The sequence below is a fragment of the Sparus aurata genome, chromosome 19 (assembly GCF_900880675.1).
Source record: "Sparus aurata chromosome 19, fSpaAur1.1, whole genome shotgun sequence".
Taxonomy (NCBI): Eukaryota; Metazoa; Chordata; class Actinopteri; order Spariformes; family Sparidae; genus Sparus; species Sparus aurata.
In genome coordinates, this window is record NC_044205.1 from 11,421,369 (window position 1) to 11,446,700 (window position 25,332).

Here is a 25,332-nt window from a genome sequence, read left to right on the forward strand (position 1 = left end):
ATGTCCATGTACGTATGAGTTAGCATATGCTGACATAGCTATTTTTTTACTCCATTCATTTGCATTTGTTTGAATTTTGTCATTAGACAAAAGCTGAAATAAGGTTTTTAATAGGCTGCTGAAAATATCTGGACCATCTACATTTCCTGATTTTCAAATCTGACCCAATTGAATGAGTAATTGAACCGCCCTGTGGCTACTTCATACTTTCATTGGTCCAATTTTAAATATCCAGTCCTGAACCACAGGGCCTCTTCATGAAACAAAGGCATTTACAAATCTAACGTTATGTGTAACATTGTAGCAAGTTCCAAATTGTCGTCACTGGGTAAACTATAATAAAATAAACCTACTTAATAAACCTACTGCACATCCATGTGCACTTATGTACGATCCATTCATTCTAATTAGCAGCAGACTGCACGGTCTTACTTCTGTATTATTTCAAAGTGCCTGTTGATAAGCACATATGCTTTGCTTTACACCAAAACACCAAATGTATTAGAGTTGATAAATAATACTCTCCAGCTGCAGCTGCAATGCTAATGTGAGAATGAACCAATTATTTACTGCTGCTTGAGCTGAAGAAAGTGGGCCAGCTCCTTTTTTGTTTAATGTCTTGCGCTGACGTCACATCATCCAAGGAATTTTTCATTGTCTTCCTCTGGAGCCGAGGCCGGTTTAACCCGATGAAACAGAGGGCCACGTGCTAGAACAACTCGCACAGAGAGTGAAATCTTCACGAGGCGATACAGGCTCGGTTCGCTGAAACTTGTAGCACGGCTGCACATTATCAACCTTGAAAGTAACATGTGGGATAAGAATATGAAATGCTACACAGACAAACTTGCCCGGGCTTGACGGAGGAATGCAAAACTTGGATTTTATAATCTCAATTTCCTCTTTTTCCTCTAAAGGTTCTCTCAAACACATAAACCCAAACTCTTGCTGTTAATTATTTATTTGGATCCCCAGCAGACAAAATCAACAGCTGCTCTTCCTGGGGCACGAACAAAACAAGGACACAGTGTCACACAGCACTCCTTCGTACGCTGCTTTAGTGGCACTGAAGTGAGGGGCTGGGTCCAATTCCTCATGGAGACGTATGCAATGACTGTAACGGACCACTGAGGGGCAATTGGATGGATTGTGAGATTGTATAACATTTGTTTGACGTAAAAAACTTCAACCTATTTTTGCTGTCATGTCACAGCCCAGTCGCTAAGAAACCATGTACAAATGTGGACATGTCAGTGGTTTGCAGATATGTTAACTGCCAACATGTCATAGGCCTTTGTACCATGCTGTCACATGTCATGCCACATTCAAGTTGAATTGAGGACCTGACTATCATATCAGGAGGTCAAGGTGATGGTGGTGGAGTCACAGGCGAGAGGGCTGCCAGGCCAGAGACGGCACTGTGGGCTGTGTTTCAGTACTTGGAGGTGTCACACTGCTGGGACTTTTAAAGGAGACCTCAGGATCGTTTTTTCTAGCTGTGTTAGTGGCGACACAAAACTGATCTTTTTGACAAGAAGTTGGGACTTCGCTTGCCGTGTTTTTGGAAACAAGCCAAAACACTATCTTTTCCGAACCCCAACCAAGTGGTTTCTGTGCCTAAACCTAACCAGATCAAATCACACCAAATTGAAAATTGAACCTAAAAACACACAAAGACATTTTGAATATCTGTGGTCTGTAGAAACATACATTGCCAACATTTATTCTGGCAATTGAACAGACAGACACAAACACAGAATCCCTGGCGGCCAGTTTGCCTGCCACACATCAGCTAAACCAGCAGAGTGATGAGCGGCAGTGCTTTACGTTCAAGTGCACTGGCATTAATTTAAAAGCCCAAGTTTTATCCCGCCCTGTCCCCTTATTGCATCCTCTGTGATTTCTGCCTCTCTCAATTGTGCTGGAGGACTCTCGGCCACCGGCTGATGACTTATTCTCCCTCCCGGAGGATCTGTGTTATGAGACTTAGGGAGGGTTTTGCGAAATGGCCGATCCCAGAGCTCAGATTGACAGCACATTATTAAAAAAGGTGACACACACACACACACACACACACACACAGGTGCTCATCCGGACCTCCACACACCATCCAAAGCATTCACGCACACTTTCATAACTACTACACAAGGACACACACTCTGCCTTTGCCCTGCAAGTGATGAAAAACACTCTTAGTATAAAGTGCATTATTATACTTTGTCTTGGAGGGGAAAAAATCCATAATGTAATAACGCTGTGGAAGATCTGTAGGAATTCAAGGCTATCCCTCCTGAATAGAAAAACAAACGCACAAGGCTGACAGAAAAATGCACCTTGTGCTGTTTTGTCATTTTTTGAGCCCATTCAACGCCGATTCCCAAAAAGTCTCCTTCCCTCTCAGTGTCTCTCCCCCCCCCCCCCCCCCCCCCCAAAACCCAGTGAGCATATGGCGGCTCTTCGGAGACAAATTTGTCAAAGATGAAAATTTAATTAAGATTTAATTTCTTTTTACTATGCCCATCAAGTCGTCTGATGCGATAACTGGATCGATGAATCATCATCCGAGGGGGGGGGGGGGTGGAGGCTAATATTTCGTCACACAATGGCACGCGGAAGAAGAACAGGGTTTAAGAAGTGATGATGAAAGAAAAGGATGCCGAAGATAGAAGGAGGGGAAGTGGGCATCACTCTCTGTCACAGCTAACTCAGCCTTCTGGGGTGGCTGTGTCTCTCTCGCTTTCCCTCTCCCCATCTATACCCCCCCCTCCTCCTTTTCGCCCTCAAACGTCTCTCAGCCTCACTCATTCTCACTTCCTCCCTCTGTGGAGACAGAAGGAGAGGGATCAGTTTGAGAATTAACCATGGCAGTTCATTTCACTGTAGGGCTGAGGATACTGAGGGAGATAGAAGCCTGCGGTGGAGGGGCGCAGTAATGGGTGGCCTCTGAAAAGTTGATTTCAAACACTAAAAATGTATCCTGAATGTTTTATCAGGGGACGGAAAAAAAAATAAATCCTTAGATGCACTTTAAATGGATTTGGAGAAATTACATGTTTTCTCATCCCGTGTAAGTCTGAATGTATCGTATGTCGAAAGAAGATATTAGCGTAGCCGAATTTGCACGTCGTCAAAACTTGACGTCAAAATACTCAAGTGAAGGTTTCAGGTAGTTTTAACCCATCAAACTAGTAGACACAGTTGTACAATCAAAGAATCACACACTGAATGTGAACACACACTCACTGTCACTCAACAGAACAGATAATGGAGAGCAAAGAGAGTGCATACGTGTACCTTAGCCAAGAACAACAATCCTCTAAAATGAACGAAATGCATCTGGATTTGATTTGCGTTCAAAATGAGTTGCATAAAAGGCTTGATTAATTTTTTTCAGCCTGACTATTTTATTGAAATCTGTTATATACTTGTTTGATATCCAGACACACAAATACATTTTAACTACATTTTAACATCTTGATGGAAGAAATGAAGAAAAAAGCTGCTAAAAAAAGGTGCTTTTGGAACAGTTTGACACTTTTGGAAATAGGCTCATTTGTTCTCTTGCGCTCTGTAAGAACACACTGCCCTAATGCTGAATGTTAAGCAACAGCATGCAGGTGGTTAGCTTAACATAACACAAACACCAGAAATGGGGGAAACAGCTAACCCATTTCAATCTGCCCACCAGCAACTCAGGAGCTCATTAATTAACACATTATTTCTCGTGTCTATTAAAAGGTTCTGTTTGATATTAAAGGTGGAATTATGTGCTGTGCTATTTTTGTTCGAGGCGCAGAGACTTTCTGCAGTCTCGTCTTAACAAAGGTTTTCTGGCAGTCTTGTCAGATTCCAGGAAGTCACGCCTCCCGTCGTTATGCTAACTGTCTCCTACTGTAAGTGTAGCTTAATTTGACAATACACGAGTTTCTGCTTTAACGCATCATAGTGAAGTAAATGTATGTAATGCCTATAGAATAATGACACCACTGGATTTATTGGTTCCTTACAAACCTTTCGCTTAAATATGCAGCTTTGTCGGCAATCAGACATGAAATCTGGCACCATTTCTATCTGCTTTTTGCATCTCCGTTCTAGTCTTAATAAATTAGTAAACTCACATTTTGTGATGTGTATGTGGTAGTTGCTACTATGAGAAATGGGAAGCCATTTAGTTGTTTTTGGAAACGTTGCACCGACACTAATTCCACTTGGAAACACAAGGAGAGGAGAAATCTCTGTTACCACTTTAATATATAGTGTACTTCTCATCTAACTCCAAACAAGAAAGCAAATTAACAAGTTTTTTTTTTTTAAATGTCTAAAATTCCCTGGTAATAATTATGTGTGTGTTGTGAAACAGGGAGCTTCGTAATTTAAAACTGCTTAACCTGTTTCACAGATTGTCGCGTCACGTGCTGATTTCTACAGAATACCAAAAATTAGATTTGTCAAATGCGCAGAAACTGATACACTATTGACGTAAACTTTATATTTGTATATATATGTGCCCATATATGTGTGTGTGTGAGTGTGTATATATACATTGAGAGAGACAGGCACAAATGAAAAAAAAGAGATGATTGTTTGAAAGACAGAAGCTGCTGAAGGTTGTGACCTGTCTCTACGTGGTGACGTAATCAGTGAAGTTGTGTAAGAGGAGTGTGACCTTGTTGCATGGTGACAGCCTTGTAAATGTTCAAGTGTTGCTTTGAATGATGGCTCAGGCAAACAATAATGAAACACCCTGAAGTACATGATGTTCATAACCTTTGGTCTGGGCTCATTGTGCGATGTGTTGACACTACACACCGGCTGCTTTTTAGTGCTAATGGGTAATTTAATGAAAATTGGTCCATAGATTTGAACACATCATCCAGTAATGAAAAGAGTCTTTTTGCAGATGTGTTCTGTCAAATGTTATTTTTTCCCAGTTTCAAAAAGTTTTGGGACATGAAGTCGTCATTTGTTCTGTCTGCGGCTCGATGAAATTAATAGATTTCCTCGTCAGGGCAGGATTAAGAGACACTTGTTCGGATTTAGCTGAAGCCAGCTAAAGTTGATGGATCTCCTTTGATCAGAGCAGTAACAGGCGTGGACATGCAGTGGATTTCACTGTAATGATTCATCCCGTGCCTGGAGAGAAGCTCCACATTAGCCCTCCGTCGCCTGATTGCAAAAAAAAAGTGCATTTCATGGTCCCAGATGAAAATGGAAAAGAAATCCGGCATATTCGCAGGTGACAGTCGCTGCGACAGCAAATATTATTTTATATGACTTAGAAACTGCATGTTTCTGCCGTTGTCCTCTTATTAGTGTACACTAATGCAGAGCTACCAGATGCTACAGCCTTATTGTTAGTCTTCGAGTCCAACTGGGCGGTGCTGATCATGGAAATGTGACCAACGCATACACATGATACCTCATTTGCACCGACATATATATACCCAGATTTAGATTTGTTTCTGATTAATCTCCCTTCTTATGCAGGGGAAGCAGGTTTCTATACATATTTCAATGGCAGGACCAAATCCCACAGGAACTGATGTAATGGATCTCATTCTTCTGTGAGTGAACACAAACAGCTATTACTGGATATGGCTCTCTGTGATGTGTTCCCTATATTATGTCAGCGAGCGCGACTGGGATTTTGAATGGAATTTGTGTGGTTTCCCTCAAACATGTAGCGAACTTCCTTTAAAAAATCAGTTGTTTAAATATTTATTACAGCCATTAAATGGTTTAATGAGCCCTCGGTAGCACATTACTAACTAATGCATTAGTGTAATCACATTACTAATGAAGTTCTATTAAAGCACTAATGTAATCACATTACGCCTGTGCCAATACACGTGTTCCATTAAGAATTTCAACGATTTAGTGCTCGATGCTTTTAAAGAAAAAGCTTTGTTTACCTAACCCTGACTTGATCAAAAAAAAACAAAAACATTTCAATTGAGTGTCATTGCTCTTTAAATCTGATTAGCGGTTTGTGAGACAGATTGCTCTGTGGAAAATGCTGAGGGTTTTTCACCAGCTCATTGCGCCATGTGTTTATGCGTTCACACACATACACACACACAGACACACACAATAGCTGTGCGCACATTGCTTCACATTGCACTCTCTCTCTCACATGCAGCACCCACTCATTTATGCTCTTATTTCTTTTTCCGCAGCTATTTGAATTTCCATTTCAGCCCCATTGTCTTCTGTTTTTTTTTTCCGTCTTTAAAACGTATCGCCTGTTGTTTTGCATCCTCTCATTCTGTTGATGCTCCTGCCCTTTTTCCCCGCCACCTTTTTCTTCCCCTTCTTCTTCTTCTTTTTTTTCTTCTCTTCTTCTTCTTCTTCTTCTTCTTCTTCTTCCTCTGCCTCCGCTTGTTCTCGCACCATCTCTTGGTTTTGTTTCATGCTCGCATTCTCTCTCTTTCTCTCCCCCACAACACCCCCAACCACCCCAGAGACCGGGCTTGTTTACTCTGTCTTTTCCACATCTCGGCTCTGTGCAGCTGTGACGGTAATCTTTCTTTCAAATATTTGTTTCTTCCATCTCCAGATTTTTTTTTTTTTTTTTTTTTTCAACTCCTTCCCACATTGATGCCACCACCAACGTACGCCTCATCCCCTGCCTGAAATCTTTAAACTGCGCTTCTTCCAACTTGGCTCCTGGGCACTTTTAGACTTGCCACCTTCAATTCAGATCTACACGTTGAGAGCGAGCGAGGGAGTGAGGCCGGGCACTCCGGCAAAGGCGAACCGTAATTTTGCTCCTGAGGAATTCAATCAAGTCAGCACGCCGCGCGCTTGTGTTTTGGCAGCCTTTCCGCCACTAACCAGTTAGCGATGCCTGTCACCATCACTGGGCTCTACGTATATAGTCAAAGAGCTCCAGATAATGATGGATTGCTATGGAATGATGGCGGCCTGGGAAAGTAATTACCAACTTTGCCTGCGGTGGAAATGGCAGCAGATAAGCTCCTCTCCAGAGCAGTCCGGGTAGCACCAAGGTAAACAGGTGAGACACATCGCAGGTCAAAGCAGAATGGATACTGACAGGAACAATGTAATGACACCCACAGTCTCACACACACAAACCCCCACTAACAAACACACACAATCCTACTTTCACTCCAATGACTAAATGTGCTCTTGACAGTGGAACCGTATGGCAAATTTGATGTCCACTTTTTGACAGACGAGTGTGTCTGTGTGTGCCAGAGATTCAAAGCCCATAGATCCGTGAGAGAACATTCATTATTGCTTCCTGATTATCCATTAGCAGGGTCGCAGCGATGGTCTTAGATGGATAACAGCATAACTGGAGCTGAATGAGTGAAGGATGAACATCAAGCGCTGGGACTTGTAACCACACCGCTCTGTGAAACACCATTTATTCTAATCAGTTGATGCCCCGAATGACTCAGGCGCTCTCTACTGTATTTTTATGGCCGCGCTTGTGTGTGTTTTGCTCCGTCGCTTGTGTTCATGTTCGGATGGAAAAAAAAACGCACACACGCCTCTGAGATCATGTTCACCAGGCAGCGGCTCGCATCTGTGATCCCCGCACGGCTCATAAAAATCAATGGAGCACGCCGTCAACATAAGCAGCTCCTAATGCTCATCCTGTGCAATAGGAGAAAATTAGATTGCAGCCGTGCCCCGTAATGGCGGGGCCAGGCAGGTGAAGGGGATTGGAAATGACTGTGATTGTGAATTAATCGAATGACCCCGACATGGGATCCTGGACATCTGCTCGGGCCCCACAGGTTGTTCATAAAGCAGCGAGTAATTGCTCCGACAGGCCATTGGTGTTCAAAATCATGACCTGGAAGGAAAGGTTATTTGGCCATGAATTAGACACTCGGACGAAGGAGGATTTGTCAAATGAGGAATCATTTCGACAACTCTTCAACAACTCACTTCATCTGTATCAAACGTGTTAGAAGACCACTATGTCAATGTCTTCCCTTCATTAGAAAGCGTAATGCGTCATAAATAGAGGGAGTAGGTTAACGTTCGATGTGAATCACTTTTGTGCCGCAAATACTGTGTAATGAAATGCCTCATTCATAACGCCACCTTTCTGTCAGTGGTGTAATGAGGTCAACACTGAGTGCACACCCCTCCAGTACACCAGTATAGACCCTTTTCATGGCAGACATTTTGACTTGTCAAAGCAGGAAATGCACAGGTGCGACCAACAACGTTAACAGTGGCTCTGCTGTCATGAATTTTACCTTTGCCTTTTGCCGCTTTGACAAGTCAAAATGTCTGCTGTGCAAAGGGTCTTCTGTCGATGTGCCTTTGACATTTAGCTGAAGACAAACAGCGATCATGCACAGTCGGTATTGTGCAGTACTTTCTCAGTATAAACGCTTTTAATAAGAATATTCTCTCCTCTCAAACTGTGAACGTACAATTTGGAGATGCAGACTAATGGAGGTCTCCACCACAATAACAAGAGCAAGTCACCTCTCTCTCTTTCTCCCCCTCTCTCTTTTTCTCTCTGGTTTTATATTTATACCCCTCTCCAGTTAATGCAGTTGGTCCCCTGCTAATCTTCCAGACTAGATGTAGATAACGCCTGTATTACTGCTCTGTCAGCTACTTCACTCTGCCAAGGCCTTCTTAGCACTGCGTTACTGTTTTTTTTTTCTTCTTCTTCTTTTTACAGTTCAGTTTCAGAGCTAAAACACTTGCAGTCTCACATTTTTTTAATTTCTCTGTGACTAACTAAGGGCCCTTGTAAATCCCAATGCCTGTTTAACTTGGCAGTGTATGCGTACTGTAAGAGAATTCGCAGTGGCCTACATGAGTGAGTATATGAAAATGGCGTTATTATCTGAAGTTGCCAAGCAGACTGATGCGATACCAGTTTGACTGTAGAAATTGTGTATTATGTTTACACATAATTCACTGTTTGCTGAACCTTCTTGCACAGCATATATTGCAGTTTAGAAATATAAAAGTAGAGATTCAACACCTTACATCTAAATCTGGAAACAGTTGGTCCTTAGTAGACAGAGATAAAACCAGGCTTTGCATTGCTAGTCAGAGGCCATGGCCATTTTCAAATGTTAGGAAGTTCAACCAGCCAACCAGATCTGATTTTAATCCAATAATTTGGTTAAAATTGTTGTCTTCTGCTGACTTTTCAGTGTTTCAGCTGACTCGTTTTATTTGTAAAATGGGTCTCAAGTATGAACGTGGGGGCTATATCATATTACAAGACCAAGGCTAGCAACCCAATCGCAAGAATAAATGTTGGCTTCTGCAAATCAAAGAATATGTTGAAACTTTTTGTCTCTTTGTTGTAATTTTATGTTTGTAAAGGTTCAGTTTTTCAATTTATGTTTCGACAACACTGTGCTGGGTTAAAGCGACAAAACCTACTTGGTAAGGGTTAGGAAAAAGATCATGTTTTGGCATAAGATACCTGCTTTGGTTACAATACTTATACATTTGCGACAAAAAAAAAATTCTGATCACCAATATCAAAATATCAGCTACAGGCATGCTGTATTCCAACTTATATCATACCACAGGCTGGGTGAATGCTCGATTAAAATTGGTTGCAGGAAGTCAGTTGTTTCCTGATATACATATATGGAACTACTCAAGTAGTAACTTACTGGTATCAAGCAATCATTTGACATTTTCAGCCGCTTTTCAACTCACTACAATTGTTCGTTTGTTTGTGAAAATCTTAACATTGATTTCGGGACAATGACATGGCTGGCTCAAATTATATTTACTTGTCAACCGTATGCAACCACTTTACTTGGAGGAATTATATTGTTGACTAAAACCAACGTGTCACAAATGACAACAGCCAGATGTACTTTCCAGTATGAGAGCATCCCTCTTTGTGACGGGAGGGAAAAAGTCAGGGCAGATTGTCCACTAGACCATCGATCACAGATGCTGCGTTCTCTCAGATGGAAAGAAACAAAAGTGAAAATGTTCAAATGGGTTGCCAAATACACTGTTATGCATCTAATAGGCTACATGTACAAGGAAACAGTCGAGGTTTAAGTTGCCTTGCAGGCACTCGTATGCTCACTGCACACAAATACGCACAATGTTCATGCTACATGTATTTGTCTCACCCTCAAGTGTTGCAGGGGGAAACAGTCATGATCTATGAAAAACTTAACATTGTGATGTCAGTGAACACAGTATGAGCAGGATAATGCCATTGGAGTTGTCCACAATCTGGCCAATAATTCCTGATAATTGACACCTCATCAGGCATTATCCCTTATCCCATTCCCCTTTTCAGACCCTTAACAGTCAAATAATAATAGAGTGATATTTTGTTTCTAAAGTACAGCATTCTCTGTTCTGTATCAGTATGCGCCGTGACACTCAGAACCAACCCTGCCAAATCAAAATGTACTTAATGAATAAGGTGATTGTGATTCCTATTGTCCTTGCCCTTGTCCTTCCTGTCTCCTGGTTAGCATCTGCCCACCCCCTTGAGGTTTGACATCCATTACACTCCGCCTCCATATGCCCGCACAGCCTTCTGCACTCCTGCACAGCTCTCAGACAGGTCACAGGTTTGGCTCCTAAATACAGCTCGCAGGCAGAGATCAGAGGAAGAGTGATTGAATGACAGGGGTTTGATCAAAGTCCATGTACACAAACACATGCGCACACTCAGGAAATCCTCATGTTTCTCCCGAGCACTTGGAGATATTTTGTGACGGTTTCCATTAGATGAAAGGCACCCACCGAAAATCCTGCGCGTATGCCTCCTCGCCTCCTCGGCTTCCTCAGCCGTAGGTGGAGGTGGTGAGCGGATGACGGGAGAGATGTGAGCGAGAAAGCACCGTTTTTATTTCATTTCTTCCTCTCGAGTTTATGTTGGCTCTTTTCTCCGATTGCCCAGCATGCCTCCCCTCCCCATGGCGAGGGGTTGTTTGTTTTTGTGGGCAGACTGCCTTATTGAGGGCAGGGGGTACAGAGAAAGGGAGGGTGGGCCTCTGTTCAAACGGATGATGAGAAAAAATGGAGCTGGCGTCGATGTCCCGAGAGCAAATTCCTCTGAAAACAGATTCCGACCAAAAATACACAGCCAGTGTGTTCACGTACCCCTTGTCTAACATTGTCCGCGCTTCATGGTGCCTCAAACAGCCACATATATCTGCGTCATTCACATTCACAGTTCACCTAATTAATACCCGAAACAAGATGTCGGCGGTTGGTTCAGGTGGCGAAATGATCAGCGCGAGGAGCCTATGGATGTCTCAATCTTCCTCAGATCCACAGCCTGGCGATGTCCTGGTGTGGGGGAGATCTGGTCACCATGGGGATGAGACAGACTGTATTATCTGCTCAGCGGCTGTCTGGCACAAGGGAATGCGTGATGTAGGGACAGACAGGCAGGCAGTAGGATAAGACATGTCCTCCTTTGGCGTCAGAGGCAGAGAGTGCCATCTATGATGCCTTTTGATATGTTGTCCTTGTGATTGTGTGTCTGCGTGCGTGAGCCTTATGCATCTATGGCAACACACATCCAAAAGACCGATGTGCCGAGAGGCATCCCAAAGCAGCGTGTAACTTTCAAACTCCGTCATGTTTGTGTCGGTGGGACATTTTGGGGTGTGTAGCTTTTGTTTTGGGAGAAGGCAGCAAAGACATTTTCTGGCACTAATGTACCAACAACAGGAGGATGAAAGCAGGAAGCCGAAAAGAAACCCTGAAGCTAAACATGCATGGGGGCAACACTTTCAAATCATGGCGAACACCTGCTGCTGTTTTAGAAACCACATTCTCAAACTAATGTGTTATTTTAACTGAATACAGCTCATCAAGATGAGTCACGGGTGCTGGGGTGCGAACTCAATCAACTGTGAGGGAGGATGGCAGGACTAACAATATACATTCTCATCTCAAGTGTTGCCATTGTCGGCTGGAAGTCATTTTTACGCTGAAATCTAAATGTTTTCTCTCTCTGTCTCTTGCAGGTATTCCCAATAACATTGGTCCAGTTAGTAAGTAAACAGTCACAAAGGAACTATATGAATGCTTGATGCTTTGCTTTGCCTATTGTTGTGCCACCTTTCACCATACAACCCTCAACTTACTGCCAAGTGTTCATTTCTGATTCCAATCTTCCTACAACTGGTCGCTCAACAACTGTTGACTGACCTGTTTTTGGTCGGGTGAAGACAGATAAGCTAATATAGCTGGGGGGTTTATTGTCATGATGTGGGCATATTAATTTACTTTATCCAGAAGCAACACAACCAGATAACACTTGCCTGGCTCTGCATGCAGAATGTCATTTGTTTTTTTTTTCCTCCTCTTTTTCGCTCTCCCATGCATTATAAATAAATGGCATCTAGACTTTATTAAAGTGCCAAGACCTCTCTAGCAGTATAAAGTCACAGGAGGTCATTTTAATATGAGCCGCAAGCACCTAGGCTGGTATTATCTTCGTCAACCAGTAGCCCCTCGGGGGCAAGGGAGGAAGAAGAGAGGTGCCTTGTCTCAAGTTACCGCTGCCTGGAAGGCTGTGTGATGCAGGGACTATAGGACTGTATCGAACAAGTCAAAGTGCATTCACAGCCTGGCTCAATCCTCCTTAATATGTCTTCCCGTTGCCCTGTTAATAGTGATGTCCTTTTTTTTTCCTGGGACATCAGCTAACTGCCCCCTCCCGGTCTGATCCCGGACCCACTGGTGATCAGTGACTCTTTAAATTATTAAGAAGACAATAGTGATCTGACTTGTATATACTGTAGCTGCAATATTGTTATCCTTTAAGCGTAAGCCTACACTGGAATATGTAATGAAGCCTTTTTGTGGTAAGACGTTGTTAATGGCTTTCATGAAAACTGACTGACAATATACATTATACAGTCAGTATCATTTCATTTTGGTTAATATTCTCAATTCACTGTCATATCTGTCTGTTAGACATGAAGCCAACACAAAGACTAGACTAGCAGTTTCCCCTCTGCTGTAAGTCTTTATACTAAGCTAAACTAAGTCTTTCAGTGTCTTATTTCGAATGTACGCATGTCTCAATAGTAATTAAAAGTAGTTATCAGGTGGCCTTGCTGATTAACAGGATAATGAAGTTTTTATTTTTATCTGATTTCCAATAAATAAGATAAATACATTTATTTAAATTAAATTTAGATATGTGCTCCTTTGGCTCTGAAGCAGAAGTTGCTAGTAACTAAAGTTATCAAATAGATGTGTGAGTGAAAAGTACAACATGTGCTTTCCAAATGCAGTGGACTGGAAGCATAAGGTAGCAGGAAATTGAAATACTCTAGTGAAGTAAATCCGCCAGTTTATAACAAGTTTAAAGTGTGCTCACAGGTCTTTGGGAATACTCATGCGTGTCTGAAGAAAGCACTATAAAGCCTTTGTGGATCCAGAAGAAGCTGCTTGTAATCTCATTAATTGCCGCCAGTGACCAGCAGCTTCCTCTGGTGCCACAAAAGCCTTTTAAACACTTTTTCCACATGTGCAGTAGTGCAACCCAAGACCTGTAAACACGCTCTAATGTTGAAAACTTTGATAACTGCCCTTTAACTGCAGTACTTGAGGAAATGGTCGAAGCTAAATTCCAACACTGCGTGAGAGTGGTGTCAGTCTTGTCATCCAGCTCTCAGCAACAAAGGGAACATTTCCAAAACGATTTTTCAGTGTCAAACTAGCAGCCACCTTTCACTCAGTATCCAGCTAATGTCCAAGTGTTACCAAGCCAAATTATGCGCACGGAAGGACACACAGATGACCCGTGCACACTTGTTTTCATCAAGGGCTAAGATGATCGTCGGGCAGGATTCCAAAAAACGTGCTGTGAGACACAGGCTGCAAACAGATTATTCTCAGGTGGTTTTTAATCAGGCTTTAGGGTGGCGGCTTACGCAGGAAGTGAACACTGGTTGTAAAGTCTGATGCTATGTCATGAGTCAGAAATGGACATGTGGCCGAGACGACCGACCCTCCCACGCCTCCCTCCCCCCTTCCGATCTTCCACTGCCTGCCTCTTTCCCTCCCACCTTGAATATTACGCCTCGTCTCCATGCATGACCTGACGAGAGCTGAGTGTGTCTGTGCATGCTCTCCATACATGCCGTATATACATGCATACATATTCACACCAGTCCTCTCCGTCCCCCCATCCTAATGCCAGGCCAGACCATGTCCAAATGGCTGTCCTCAAACCCTTTACTGGCGGGGAGGGAGGGGGGGGGGGAGTGTGCATGCTGATAAGTGTGTGTGTGAGTGTGTGTTAGGGGGGGGGCTGGGTGATGTAGGAAAGACACTCTGACAAACCAAAGTCTTCACTTCTCATCCAGATAGGCCCACGGGGATTTAGAGTTCTCACAAATGGCTGTCTGGTCACAGCAGCACTCCCACAGAATAACACTAAAAAAAAAACTAAACACGCTGAGGAGGATGAAGCTGCTTTTCCGTGCAAACACAAACCGGTTTAATGTGTGCGTTATTAATAAAGTAATAATAGAGTGGACAAGGAAAGGTTAGGGTGTCCTTGAGGTTGTTAAACGGACTAGAAGGAAAGCTATTGTGTGGGGGGAAAAAAAGAAAGCACTTTTCATGTTGTTGTTTGAAGGTAATTGAATTCCTTATTGACTTTTCTCAATTCTATTTCAAGTTTATTAAGCCGGGCAGAATTGCCTAATGCGGACCATTAAAATGAAATTAATATTTTAAAAAACAATTCTGGCTCTGCAAGATTGCATTTCATTATGGGTATGGCATTGATTAAAATCCGTCACCACTCATTTAGCTCGCCGTACCTGAATATTCCCCATAACAAAATAATTAATGGAACCCAGATGTGTGTTACATCCAATCAATTGCCAACGAAGAATAATTAGAAATGAACTTACTTTACCAATTAGCCATTATAGATCCTGACAATGCGGTTTGCTTGTGTTTTGTTTTTTTTCCTCAAATAATGCACACAAGGCGCGCTGTGTCGTCGCCGCAGATTAATTGTTGATGTCCTCGCCAGTCAGTTTTGTTCTTGAGCAAACGGCTTCACTGCTCAAAGCTTAACACGGCAACAAAGGACACAAAGTCAGATAAGAAAACACATAGCACATGACAATTTAAAAAGAAATAAGACCCAAGTTTGAGTGGTGATGTGGCGCGCCCTCTTTGTCGAGCTCTTTATTTGTTAATCTGTCATTTTCAAAGAGTCTCTCATCGGGGGACTCAAGTGACTTAAACCCACTGGAGATGTCGCAGTCATCGTCGGAGCCAGAATCTCCAAACAGGATCAATTGTGAAACATTTTTTGGGGAGATGAAAAAAAAAAAAAAAGGATGAGACAGGAGTGCATGATAGTCTTTTGTTCAAGCTGTTTTGAAATCAATGACTGGTAATGTTAGGGGGGGTGTTTAAAAGTGATTGTCATAGTGTGTAGACATGCCAAGCTCAAAGCTAATGTATTATTTAATCCCAGTGCAATGAAAAAGGTTGGAAACAATTATTCCATGTTGGGGAAAAAAAAAAAACAAGTCAGCTAGTGAACAGCAGTCAGATTCTCTATTCACACATAGTTAGGCTGAGAGGCTTCTGGCCAAGACCCCACTGGATGTTAATTATCCAAGATTGCATGATTCATGGAGTCAATAGCGAAAGGACAGAAAGATCAAGTGAAGAGATGAAGGGGGCGCGATGAGGAAACTTATCCGTATTCCTCCCCTCGCTTGAGTCCTCTCCATTTCCAACCGCAAAGTATTTCCCTGACACGGAAATACCGACGTGTATGTAATTATGAGGTTATGCTACCCACAGCAGTCTGTCATTCCCAACAAGTCCCAACACCTGCCATTATTTATTCATTGTTATTCTTCCACCAGAAATACACTGTAATTAGATATTGATTACATAGTCGATGTGATGAATTAAACAAAATGCCCCCGAACTTCTTAATTTGCCATACATAGTTTAGGCTCGCTTGCATAAATCATGACTTTAAACACTAACTTTAAGAGGGTTTGTATCCTTTTTCTTTTTTTTCTTCTTCAGTTTTTTCACTCATCATCGCCATCGCCATGAACATAAACAAGCCCATGGAAGTCACACAAATTACATACAACGTCTCTCCAATGTCCTCCAATGGGTCCTTGGATGCATTCTCTTTGCTCGTCCATGTCAGCCCTGCCCCATTGTATTTGCTGTTTCCTGATTTTACAGATTTTTGAGTCATGCTGGACATGTCCGTGTCTCCAGTTGTGTGTGTCCACTACCACGTAGTCCCCCCCCCACCCACCCCCTATAGACTATCTGTAAAGGGCATCACACAAGTGCACGTGAATAACTCCTGGTTTCTCTCAATTGCACGCAGTTCGGCAGAATGTCTCATCCCTAGGTGTCGCTAACCGAAAAGAAGGTAGGCATCTAAGAATGTGCAACAACTATGTTTTTTTTTTTTCACAAATTCATTTACCTCGGGGTGTTTATGTAGTGAGCAAGGAATGGCTCTTTTGGTAGCTAAGAGTATTTGTGGGTAGCATCTTCCCCTTTCCCAATCTGGGTTATTTTCCTGACAAACCAATAAAAACATCCTCAGTCTGCTTGTCTTGCTCGTGATAAAGGGCTTTGGCTCCTTCCGTGGAGGCTTGTGTATTCATGCGGCACTCATGTCGCGACATGCAGCAGTGCCGTACATTATCCTCTCAATGTGTGCGCTGTACATTTATACATACACACTCGATTTTAATTAGGTGCAGAGCTTCCAGGGATCCTCAGTCCCGTCTTAGCGAATCAGGAAGAGGAGCGGGAGCGGTTTCACGGTGCTTCTTATGTAGATTGATGTGAGGCTCATCGCAGCTTAATCCATCGTGCAGATTTGATGTGCAGCCACCTCGCAAACAACTAGCACACAACCACTCAGCTCTGTGTTTCCATGGCTGCAGCCAAGCGCACATAGTGTACGTGTCAGGGGCTTATGTCACCCAGTACAATGGCAGTGGCTGGGCCTATTATTTCCGTTTCCCACTGTTTGTTTTATGACCGGAAAGGAATGGCAGGATTGATGTGTTCAGTGCTAGCCAGTTTCCTTAGCCACGCTCCTGTGCACAAACTTATAAGGTGAAAATTCTTGGCTGGCCTCCGCTGAGGTGGAGAGTAGTTTGTCAGGGGATAGTTTCTGTCTGGGGAAACACACACACACAGGCCTCTGAATTATATAAAGCGCTTGTTAATGAAATGAAGCGTTAAAGAGGGCGATAATATTAGGATTGTTAGCCATCTAAGGCGTTTGTAACAGATGCTGCTACATGCAGCCAACATCACTTGGCAATGTCACTCCTTATTTCTCAATGCCATCATTCATCATTATTGCATATGTTTCTTTCTTTTCTTTTTTTTACTGTTACATTTATTATTAAGCATGCAGCTCAGTACTCTTAATTATCTGACATTACATGTTTATTGTTTAATTGCAATATCATATTTATTTTTGTTTGTTTTTTTCCTTCTTTTAATTCGTCTAGTAGCTCCTCAGGTTGCTTTGTCCACTGCCCCTTCTGACCACGTTGCAAACAGCAAGCGAGGTAGGAGCTCTGGAATTCATACATTGCCCCCAAGATGACACCCAAGCCTCCTGACTGTGTGAACTGATGTTTCTGTTTAACTGACCCTTAAGGCCCCCCTGACCCTTTTGCAGCACAAACCCGATGTCAGGGCACTCTGTATCCATATCTCCAGCTCAGTGCCTCACTGACCAGGGCACATTGAGGATTCATTCGTCCATGGAATCGTTACTAAACACTATAAAAGTCCCTTGGAATGGTTTCTGTTTCAGTGCAAATAAACTGGGTGCTTGAGACTTCAACTATTTTTGGGGAACGTGTTTGAGACTGGAGACTTTTTATTCCCCAATGCGTGCATGATTTATGACCTTAGCCTATTTCTGAAAAGGAGAGATTATTTGTCTTCTGAGAGTACGTCTGTGAGACTGAGCCATCTTATGTAGAAGATCCTAACTTACACTCCGACAAGACTTTCTGCTTTAGGTGAAAGGTAGAGTGGACTAGACTTGCCGCTCCTTCATTTCCAAGCCATGTCGGGTTGTTAGTGGCCGGACACAGAGACCTGACCTCAATACAGATCCTTAATAACCACAATCCCTTGGACGAAAAGCCCCATCCCGCCACCCCCACCTATTCTGGATCCGTAAGTGGGCTGTCTGCCCAAGCGGCTGCTAGTGAGGCTTAAGGGTCACATCTGTCTGGGTTGTGACACATGGTGTCAGTGGTCACTCAGCGTGGCAGACTGATCCTCAGTCGGAGAGAGCTGAGCTGGAGCTGCACCCCTCCCATCCCGCACCCCTTAGGCCAGGTCTGCCAGTGAGTATCACAGAGGTTTTTTCAGTCCAGCTACAGCTCCATATATCTAATATAGCATGACATAACACTGCATAGCAGGCAATGGCACACTCTCTCCCAGCTGCAGCTCATCTTACGCTCACTTGCCTTATTGATTGTATGAGTTGGGTTATAACAAGCCTTTTCAAAACAACTATCCCGCCAATTTAGAAGTATTTCTTTGATGAGGTAAGAATGTGTGATTTCAGAATTCCTGCGTTTCATCACGCAGGGTCGCGATACGAAGCGCTATTAAAAGTTTCATCCCACCAACCAGATCGACCATGACACTCAAGAGATCAGTTACTTCCCAACACCATCCCCTGAGCTGAAAGATCCATTTCATTCATGGTTTGAGCTGCTGTACGCTGTGTGGTGTTTCGCGATGTGACCGTGTCTCTGTGCCATCATTTTTGGAGCCTTCCTCGCCTCATGTTTGTGGTGTGCCTGGAGTGATGTGACCTCGTTGAGTCCTACTAACGCCGTGCTTTTTTTTCATGTGATGTCTTTTTCTAACTCTGGCTGTGCCCATGCCAGACTAATCATGAGTGACCCTCCCTCTAATCACCTCCCTGACATCTCCTTCTGCTCCATCTCTAACCTCGCATGCCATGGTGCCTCGCTCGGATTCTTGCTAACCCCACCGCCGCAGCACTCGCAGCAACAGCAACAATTCCAACACTCCCTACCGCGTCTCTCTTTTCCTTTCTCTTCCCTTTTCTCTCCCTCTCCGTTCTCTTCCCCTCACACTGCTACCTCTCTCTTTGCAAGACTGCGAATGCTTCGGCCACTCCAACCGATGCAGCTACATCGAGCTGCTAAACACCGTCATTTGCGTGAGCTGTAAGCACAACACTAGGGGCCAACACTGCCAGCTATGCAAGCTGGGCTACTACCGCAATGCCTCGGCAGAACTGGACGATGAAAATGTGTGCATAGGTTAGTCCCCCCACCCGGCCCTGCTTTCACACACACAACACCTTCCTCGCCTCACCTCCTGTCTTTGACTCGTCACCAGAGAAAATGTCACCTCTCACCCCCCCTTCTGCTTCATCATCCATACACCTTCCTACCTCCATGTCTCTCACTGGTCTTCACACCTTTCTCCTTTGCTTCTTCAGCTTTGGCACAATTGAGCCCCTCATTAACCTCCTTATTCAGTTTGTTTGAGGGAGGACAATACTCATTCAACTTTAGTTCAACACTTGAAAACCTGACGCTTAAAGCGTTTTTTGGTCATTCTTATCAGGTATGGTTTGAGTATCTGAAGAGTGACTCACAGTTGACAAAACACAGATGAGTTTCTAGCTGCTGGCTTGTATTGATGTAGCCCGCTGCAGTCGGTTTATAGCTGGTAGATTCCCAGCAAACATTGAGGCGTTGATTTGTTTGAACGTCCAATCAAGACGTCCCGTTACGGTAAAAAAAAAATGTTGTACCAGCGCCTGGGATGTTACCTGGCTATAAGCCGGTAACCCTTCCTGTAACGCGTCAGAATATGATGTTATCACAAACAGGCCGAGATTTATGTCCTGTGCATTCAGCATCTTTACATCCTAAAATGAAAATGACTACAAATAACCCACATGGGATACAAACTCCCGTCTCTATCGGTGCAAGTCCAGTGTTTGGCGCATTCATTCATCAAGGACCTCTACCTGTGTGTCACTCTTTATACAACGTCTGGCAGAAAGCCCTGAGGCCAAACTGTTCAATATGTTCCATTAACGACAGCTTGGAGAAAGACTTTTGGCTCTTACAGACACCACAGGTTTAGAACAAGAATATCATTTACGTGTAGAAATAAATGAATGGCATAATTATGTTTAATAATTAAAAATGGGTGTTGAGTAGCACTAGCCTTTATACGTGGGGTGGACGTCACAGTGTGAATGTCTCATCACAACCATTTCACAACCAGATAAATAGTCGAAAGTTGGTTTATCAAAAAAAGAAATCCAAAAAAGAAAAACGAACAAAGACGTGCGTCTCACTCGAAATGTCACCGCCTGACTGTTCCTCTCATAACAGGTTCGAAGCATTGTGCCGTCTGACCGGAACTATGTTTGGCCAGAGACAAGACGTCACAGAACAATGTTTGCTGGGATGTATTTACAGATGTTGTGAGTTACAGTTGGTTTTCTAGCTGCTGTCTTGTATATAAGGGCATTAAGCGAGTAAAGCATTGATTTAAAGGCTAGAATGATGTGCACAAACTAATGGAAACACCGAATATGAAAAATAAATACCTTAGCCCAATACTAATTAGAAATGGGAAGTATATTTTCATCTCGCTGTAGAAAAGTTATGAATTTTGTGTCTTTGTCGATGCAGGTTTTCTTTGTTGGATAGGCTGTTGTGTCACAAATTTGTGAAATTTTGGAAATTACTTTATTCTCGAGATACAACTCTCCCGACTGTCTGGTAAATATGATGAGGAGCCAGCAGCCGGTTAGCTCACCTAAACACAGAGACAGGACAACAGCAGGAATAGCTAGCCTGGCTCGGTACAAAATTAACTACAGAAATCTGCCTACCAGCACCTTCAGGGGTCACTAAATAACAAGTTCTCTTGCTTGTTTAAGCCCTACAACAAGTTAGAGATTTTCTTGGAGTCTTGTTGGATACATAAGATTTCCTTACTAGCTTTTTCTCACTATTTCCCGTCTTTAATCTAAGCTAAGCTATATCTTACCTGGCACCAGCTAGGTACCCACTATACAGACATGAGATTGGTATACATCTGTCATTTATCAGCAGAAAGCTCAGAAATGTATTTTCCAAAATGTGTAACTATTCATTGAAGCAACTATGTATTGAAGTGAGCAAACCATGTATTTTATTTTAATATTTAGTGACTCGCTAAATAACGCTTCTTTAAAACACGGTGGACTGCTAATTAGAATTCAGTTTGATTTGATTAGTGAAGACAGTGTCGTCCCTTATATTTAGAGTTAAAAGTCCATTTACATCAGGTGTTTCTGTTATTTTGTCCATGCACTTTATGCAGGCATTCACACACTGCATCATCTGTTTTTTGTTTTTTTACGTGTAAAAATGTGTGAAAATTGCATTTCACACAGCTCCTAAGGCAATTATTCGGTCCCTCATTGGATTCTTTAGCTAGCATGTGGCATGTGAGTTCACAGCACTCAGTACCAGGTGCATTTGTGACACCTGAGGCGGGAGTCTGACAAGCAACAAGAGTTCTGAGAGAACTGTCGCAGTGGAGTCACACCGCCATGTCAGAGGTGCCACGCAAGTGCATATGTCATATACATGAAATGGCCTCAGGAGTAGCAGCTGAAAACCATCACAATGCGTTAAGAGTCACCAAGGCGTTACTTCGTGCCAAAACTCGCCGTCACCCTGCCTCTCTCTTACTGCCTCCCCCCTTCCCGTTTGTCACTTGCCGTCACCTCTCTCCTCCTGCCTGACCCGCGGATGTCACTCGGGTGCAGCCACGTGCAGCCAGCACAGCCACAGAAGGTGCGATGTGATGGTCAGGGACTGTCAAAGTAGATGACACTTTGACTGCAGAGTGCTCCAGCCACTGTGGAAAACTGGAAGGTCAGTTGAGCATAGGACGCCGGAGAGTAGACAGGTTGATTTTTCATAGAGAAGGGTTTTTTTTTTTTTGTGTGTGTGTGTGGCTAAGTGCGGCTAATTACCATACTCAACCGTTAACGATTAAAAAGCCTTTCAATATTATGCCATATTCATAGACAGTACCAGCGAAGGATAACGTGAAGTATTTAAACCATTAGAGATAAAGAGAGGGATTAAAGAACATATTACGACAATGCCCATTTCAATGTACTCTGCACTCTCATTTCTCTAAATCCGTCCCATTCCCTCCTCTGTCTTTGTTTCATGTATTTATCCATCTGATACCTGCTCATCACATTCTCTGTCTCTCCCTCAATGAATGAATCAGATTTCAGAAAAGCATGTGCAGATTAGCCCTCTTTGTTCATCCCAAATCAAAGCTACTGATAATGCTTTGCATATTTGCTCATTGCACGCTGTATACCTGTATTACAGTAAAAATTAATATAATAGTAACAAATATGCTGTAATGAATACAAAGTGTTCATGCATCTTTGATCAGCTCCATTCTTCTCTCATTCTCTCTCCATTACAGTTGAAATGGTAGCATTTTTTTGTTATGTATGAGTCTTTAAATCTTTTAATATTTTTCTACCAGTTAAAAACTAATCAAGCGCCTTGTTGTAATAGCTGAGCTCGAGGAATGTGGTCCGCGCCTGTGAAGAATCTTAGATGTGTACCAGGAAGTCAAAGTACCAGCTGTGTTTCCAGCCTGTGTGTGTATGTGTGTGTCTTGTTTTTCCAGAGTGTAATTGTAATCCCTTTGGCTCAGTCAGTGATCGCTGTAATGGCACAGGATTTTGTATATGTAAGGAGGGCACTACAGGGCCTAAATGTCAGGAGTGTCTACCCGGCTATTTGTGGGACGATGGCTGCAAATGTAAGTAGAACCACAAACCTCCCCATGCAGCTCCCCCCTCAGCTCTGTCTCTCTCTGCTATCTCTCTCTCTCTGACTTCTCTTCCTCTCTGTGTGATTCCTCAGCTTTGGCTGGAAGAATGTGCCGCACATGCGCAGGACTGGCCCCAGCTGCCCTGACAAATACAGACCTAACCCATAACATGAGCTAACGCAATACACTAAACCATTCGATTCACTAACTGGGCCCGCTCTCCACACTTGCTGCGGCTGCGTTAACAATGTATTGTCAGCAGGTGCCCTATACGGCTACAATAGAGGAAAGGCAATGGCATGGCAGGATGCATGCTGCTCGGTAACTCCGTTATCCAGCCATGTCGCACACCAACAAAAAAAACAACAGCTGAGTCAATATTGACTGCTTGACAGGCTGCCTGTGATCTGTTTGAGTAACCACCACCCCCCTCGCCAGTCCACAGCAGGACAATGTCATCCAACACTAACATTTGTAAAAAGAGAATGCAGGTCATTTTCAGCTCAAGCCACATTTATTACTGTCTGCCTTTTATATTTCCCCCTGGTCATTTTGCAAAGCATGCCCTGTGTAGTCATTTTTCTCCAAATGTCACCAATTTTTCATTTTCTTTTTTTTTCAATTCAAACTTAAGTGACAGACCTACAGGAGGCAGCTGTGAGAAAAGTCCACGCCGCATGATTTCAACTTTTTGACAGTTCGAGAAAGAACTTTGAGATGCAAAACCACCTTTGCAAACTCTGTTTATGCTGCATATTTTTAACTAATTATTTTGTATTTTTCACCTCTTTGTAGTTCCTGTACTTGTCTCGTATGCCTAACTTACTGTCAGACCAGCAAATAATTAGCTTATTGGCATTTGACCAGCCATGACCCATGTTTATATCACCGTTTGTCACTGAGATTAAATGTGGTGGCATGGATCTGCCCACCTCCTGCAGCTCAACATCAGTCTCTTCCCTGCTTAACGAAAGAGTTAAGTCGCCTCGACATTGTAAGGTGACATGACTGTTTGTAGCAGAGGTCTCTACTTCCTCGTGTGGATGTAATGTGATAACCAGTGAAAGCAGAATGTACTATAATGATGTCAGCTGTTGCTGAAAAATTAAATTAAGCAATTTAATTAAAATCTTTTCTGGACCAGTCAGAAGTCTGTGAATGTGGCCAGTCATATGAAAACACCCCTACTCAGGCAAAAAGCAAAATAGATGCACCACAAAAACTTTGAGACAAAAAATTAATGATGACCAGATCTGTTCTGTGATGAATTATTCAAAAACACAGAGATAGTATTTGTTGAAGGAAAACTGTCCCTTTACAAGCAGGAAGAACGTAAGAGTCGGAACAACTCGGCCATTGAAAAGAAATGTAATTTCTTTTCAGTACATTGGTCTTAAACTGGCAACTATATTCCTTTTTTGTATGGCTATTGGAAAAGAGGAGAGGTAGGTTGAGGACTTTGAAAAATTAGGCAGCTATTTGATAAATTGATCGTATTCTGGAGGCAGCTCTGTTTAGTGGTACATTTCTTAAGAAAGCCGGACAAACAGAGACAAAATCCACCCTCATACAGACTGTTCTGAATATAAATCAGCCATGAAGGAGTGGGAAGCCACTTGAATATGAAAGTGAATCTGCTCAAATGTTCAGGTACTGTGCACAGGCTTTAAAGGCTTTGAGCACAGAGAAGGTGTAATGTGCGGCCTTCACCAGTGACTTATTTAAAATGTACTATACCACATTATACATAAGCCATGTATAATCAAGGTAGTGTTGAACAGTTTTTATCTATGGATCTGAGTTGTAAGCAATGGCTTTTTGCAGGAGCTGCTATTTGCTTTTAATGGTCAACAGTGCAGTGAGAGATCCATCAGGAAAGAGGCAAAGACACCAGAGTGCAGCCACAGTAGACCACAATGCACTGCAGCCTCACACGCTTTGTCTATGGGGCCGATGTCGAGGAAGAGCGCCTCATTAAAGAGCGAATGAAAACGCCTTATAATGAACATCCTGAATGCAGCTTGATGAAACTGAATATCTGGAAATGTCCTGAAACGGAGGATGCGGTACAGAAAGCTCGACACTTAAAACGTAAGAACAGGTGTGTTAGTCCGTGACACGTGAATAGAAGTGCTTCCTAGTCAGGTGCACTGTGGTTTGAAATCAGTGTAAAATGAATATTCTGTTTATTTTAGTATATCCTGGCACAGATGGAAGTTCATTAAAATGCGTTATTTCTGACTAATGTATTCAGCGCGTAAAGTGTGAGTGCACACTGTCGGCACGCACATCTGCTTCGACACAAAAGGTAGGGGGTAAGGCATTGGTCTGTAGGGCTCTGATCCCATGTTGTTTTATAATGAATGCATGTACGGACTCCGAGGCATTACATGGTTAAATACTGAGATGCTGAGCTGTACAACAGTTGTAATTAAATGTGTAAACAAGAACCGAGCAAAG

At 42.9% G+C, this 25,332-nt stretch overlaps 1 protein-coding gene across 9 annotated transcripts in view; it reads left to right on the forward strand.

Annotated features, from left to right (window-relative positions):
- ntng1a (netrin g1a) overlaps window positions 1-25,332 on the forward strand; it is a 302,462-nt gene that overhangs the window by 268,806 nt on the left and 8,324 nt on the right. For 3 of the 9 annotated variants that reach the window (XM_030397931.1, XM_030397929.1, XM_030397930.1), the window contains 3 exons: window positions 11,973-11,999; window positions 19,143-19,310; window positions 22,726-22,860. In XM_030397931.1, coding sequence (XP_030253791.1) covers window positions 11,973-11,999; window positions 19,143-19,310; window positions 22,726-22,860 — 330 coding nt within the window. Of the gene's footprint in view, window positions 1-11,972; window positions 12,000-16,348; window positions 16,394-17,498; window positions 17,559-19,142; window positions 19,311-22,725; window positions 22,861-25,332 lie in introns of all 9 variants that reach the window. The other 6 variants (XM_030397934.1, XM_030397935.1, XM_030397933.1 and 3 more) reach the window with 6 other exon arrangements.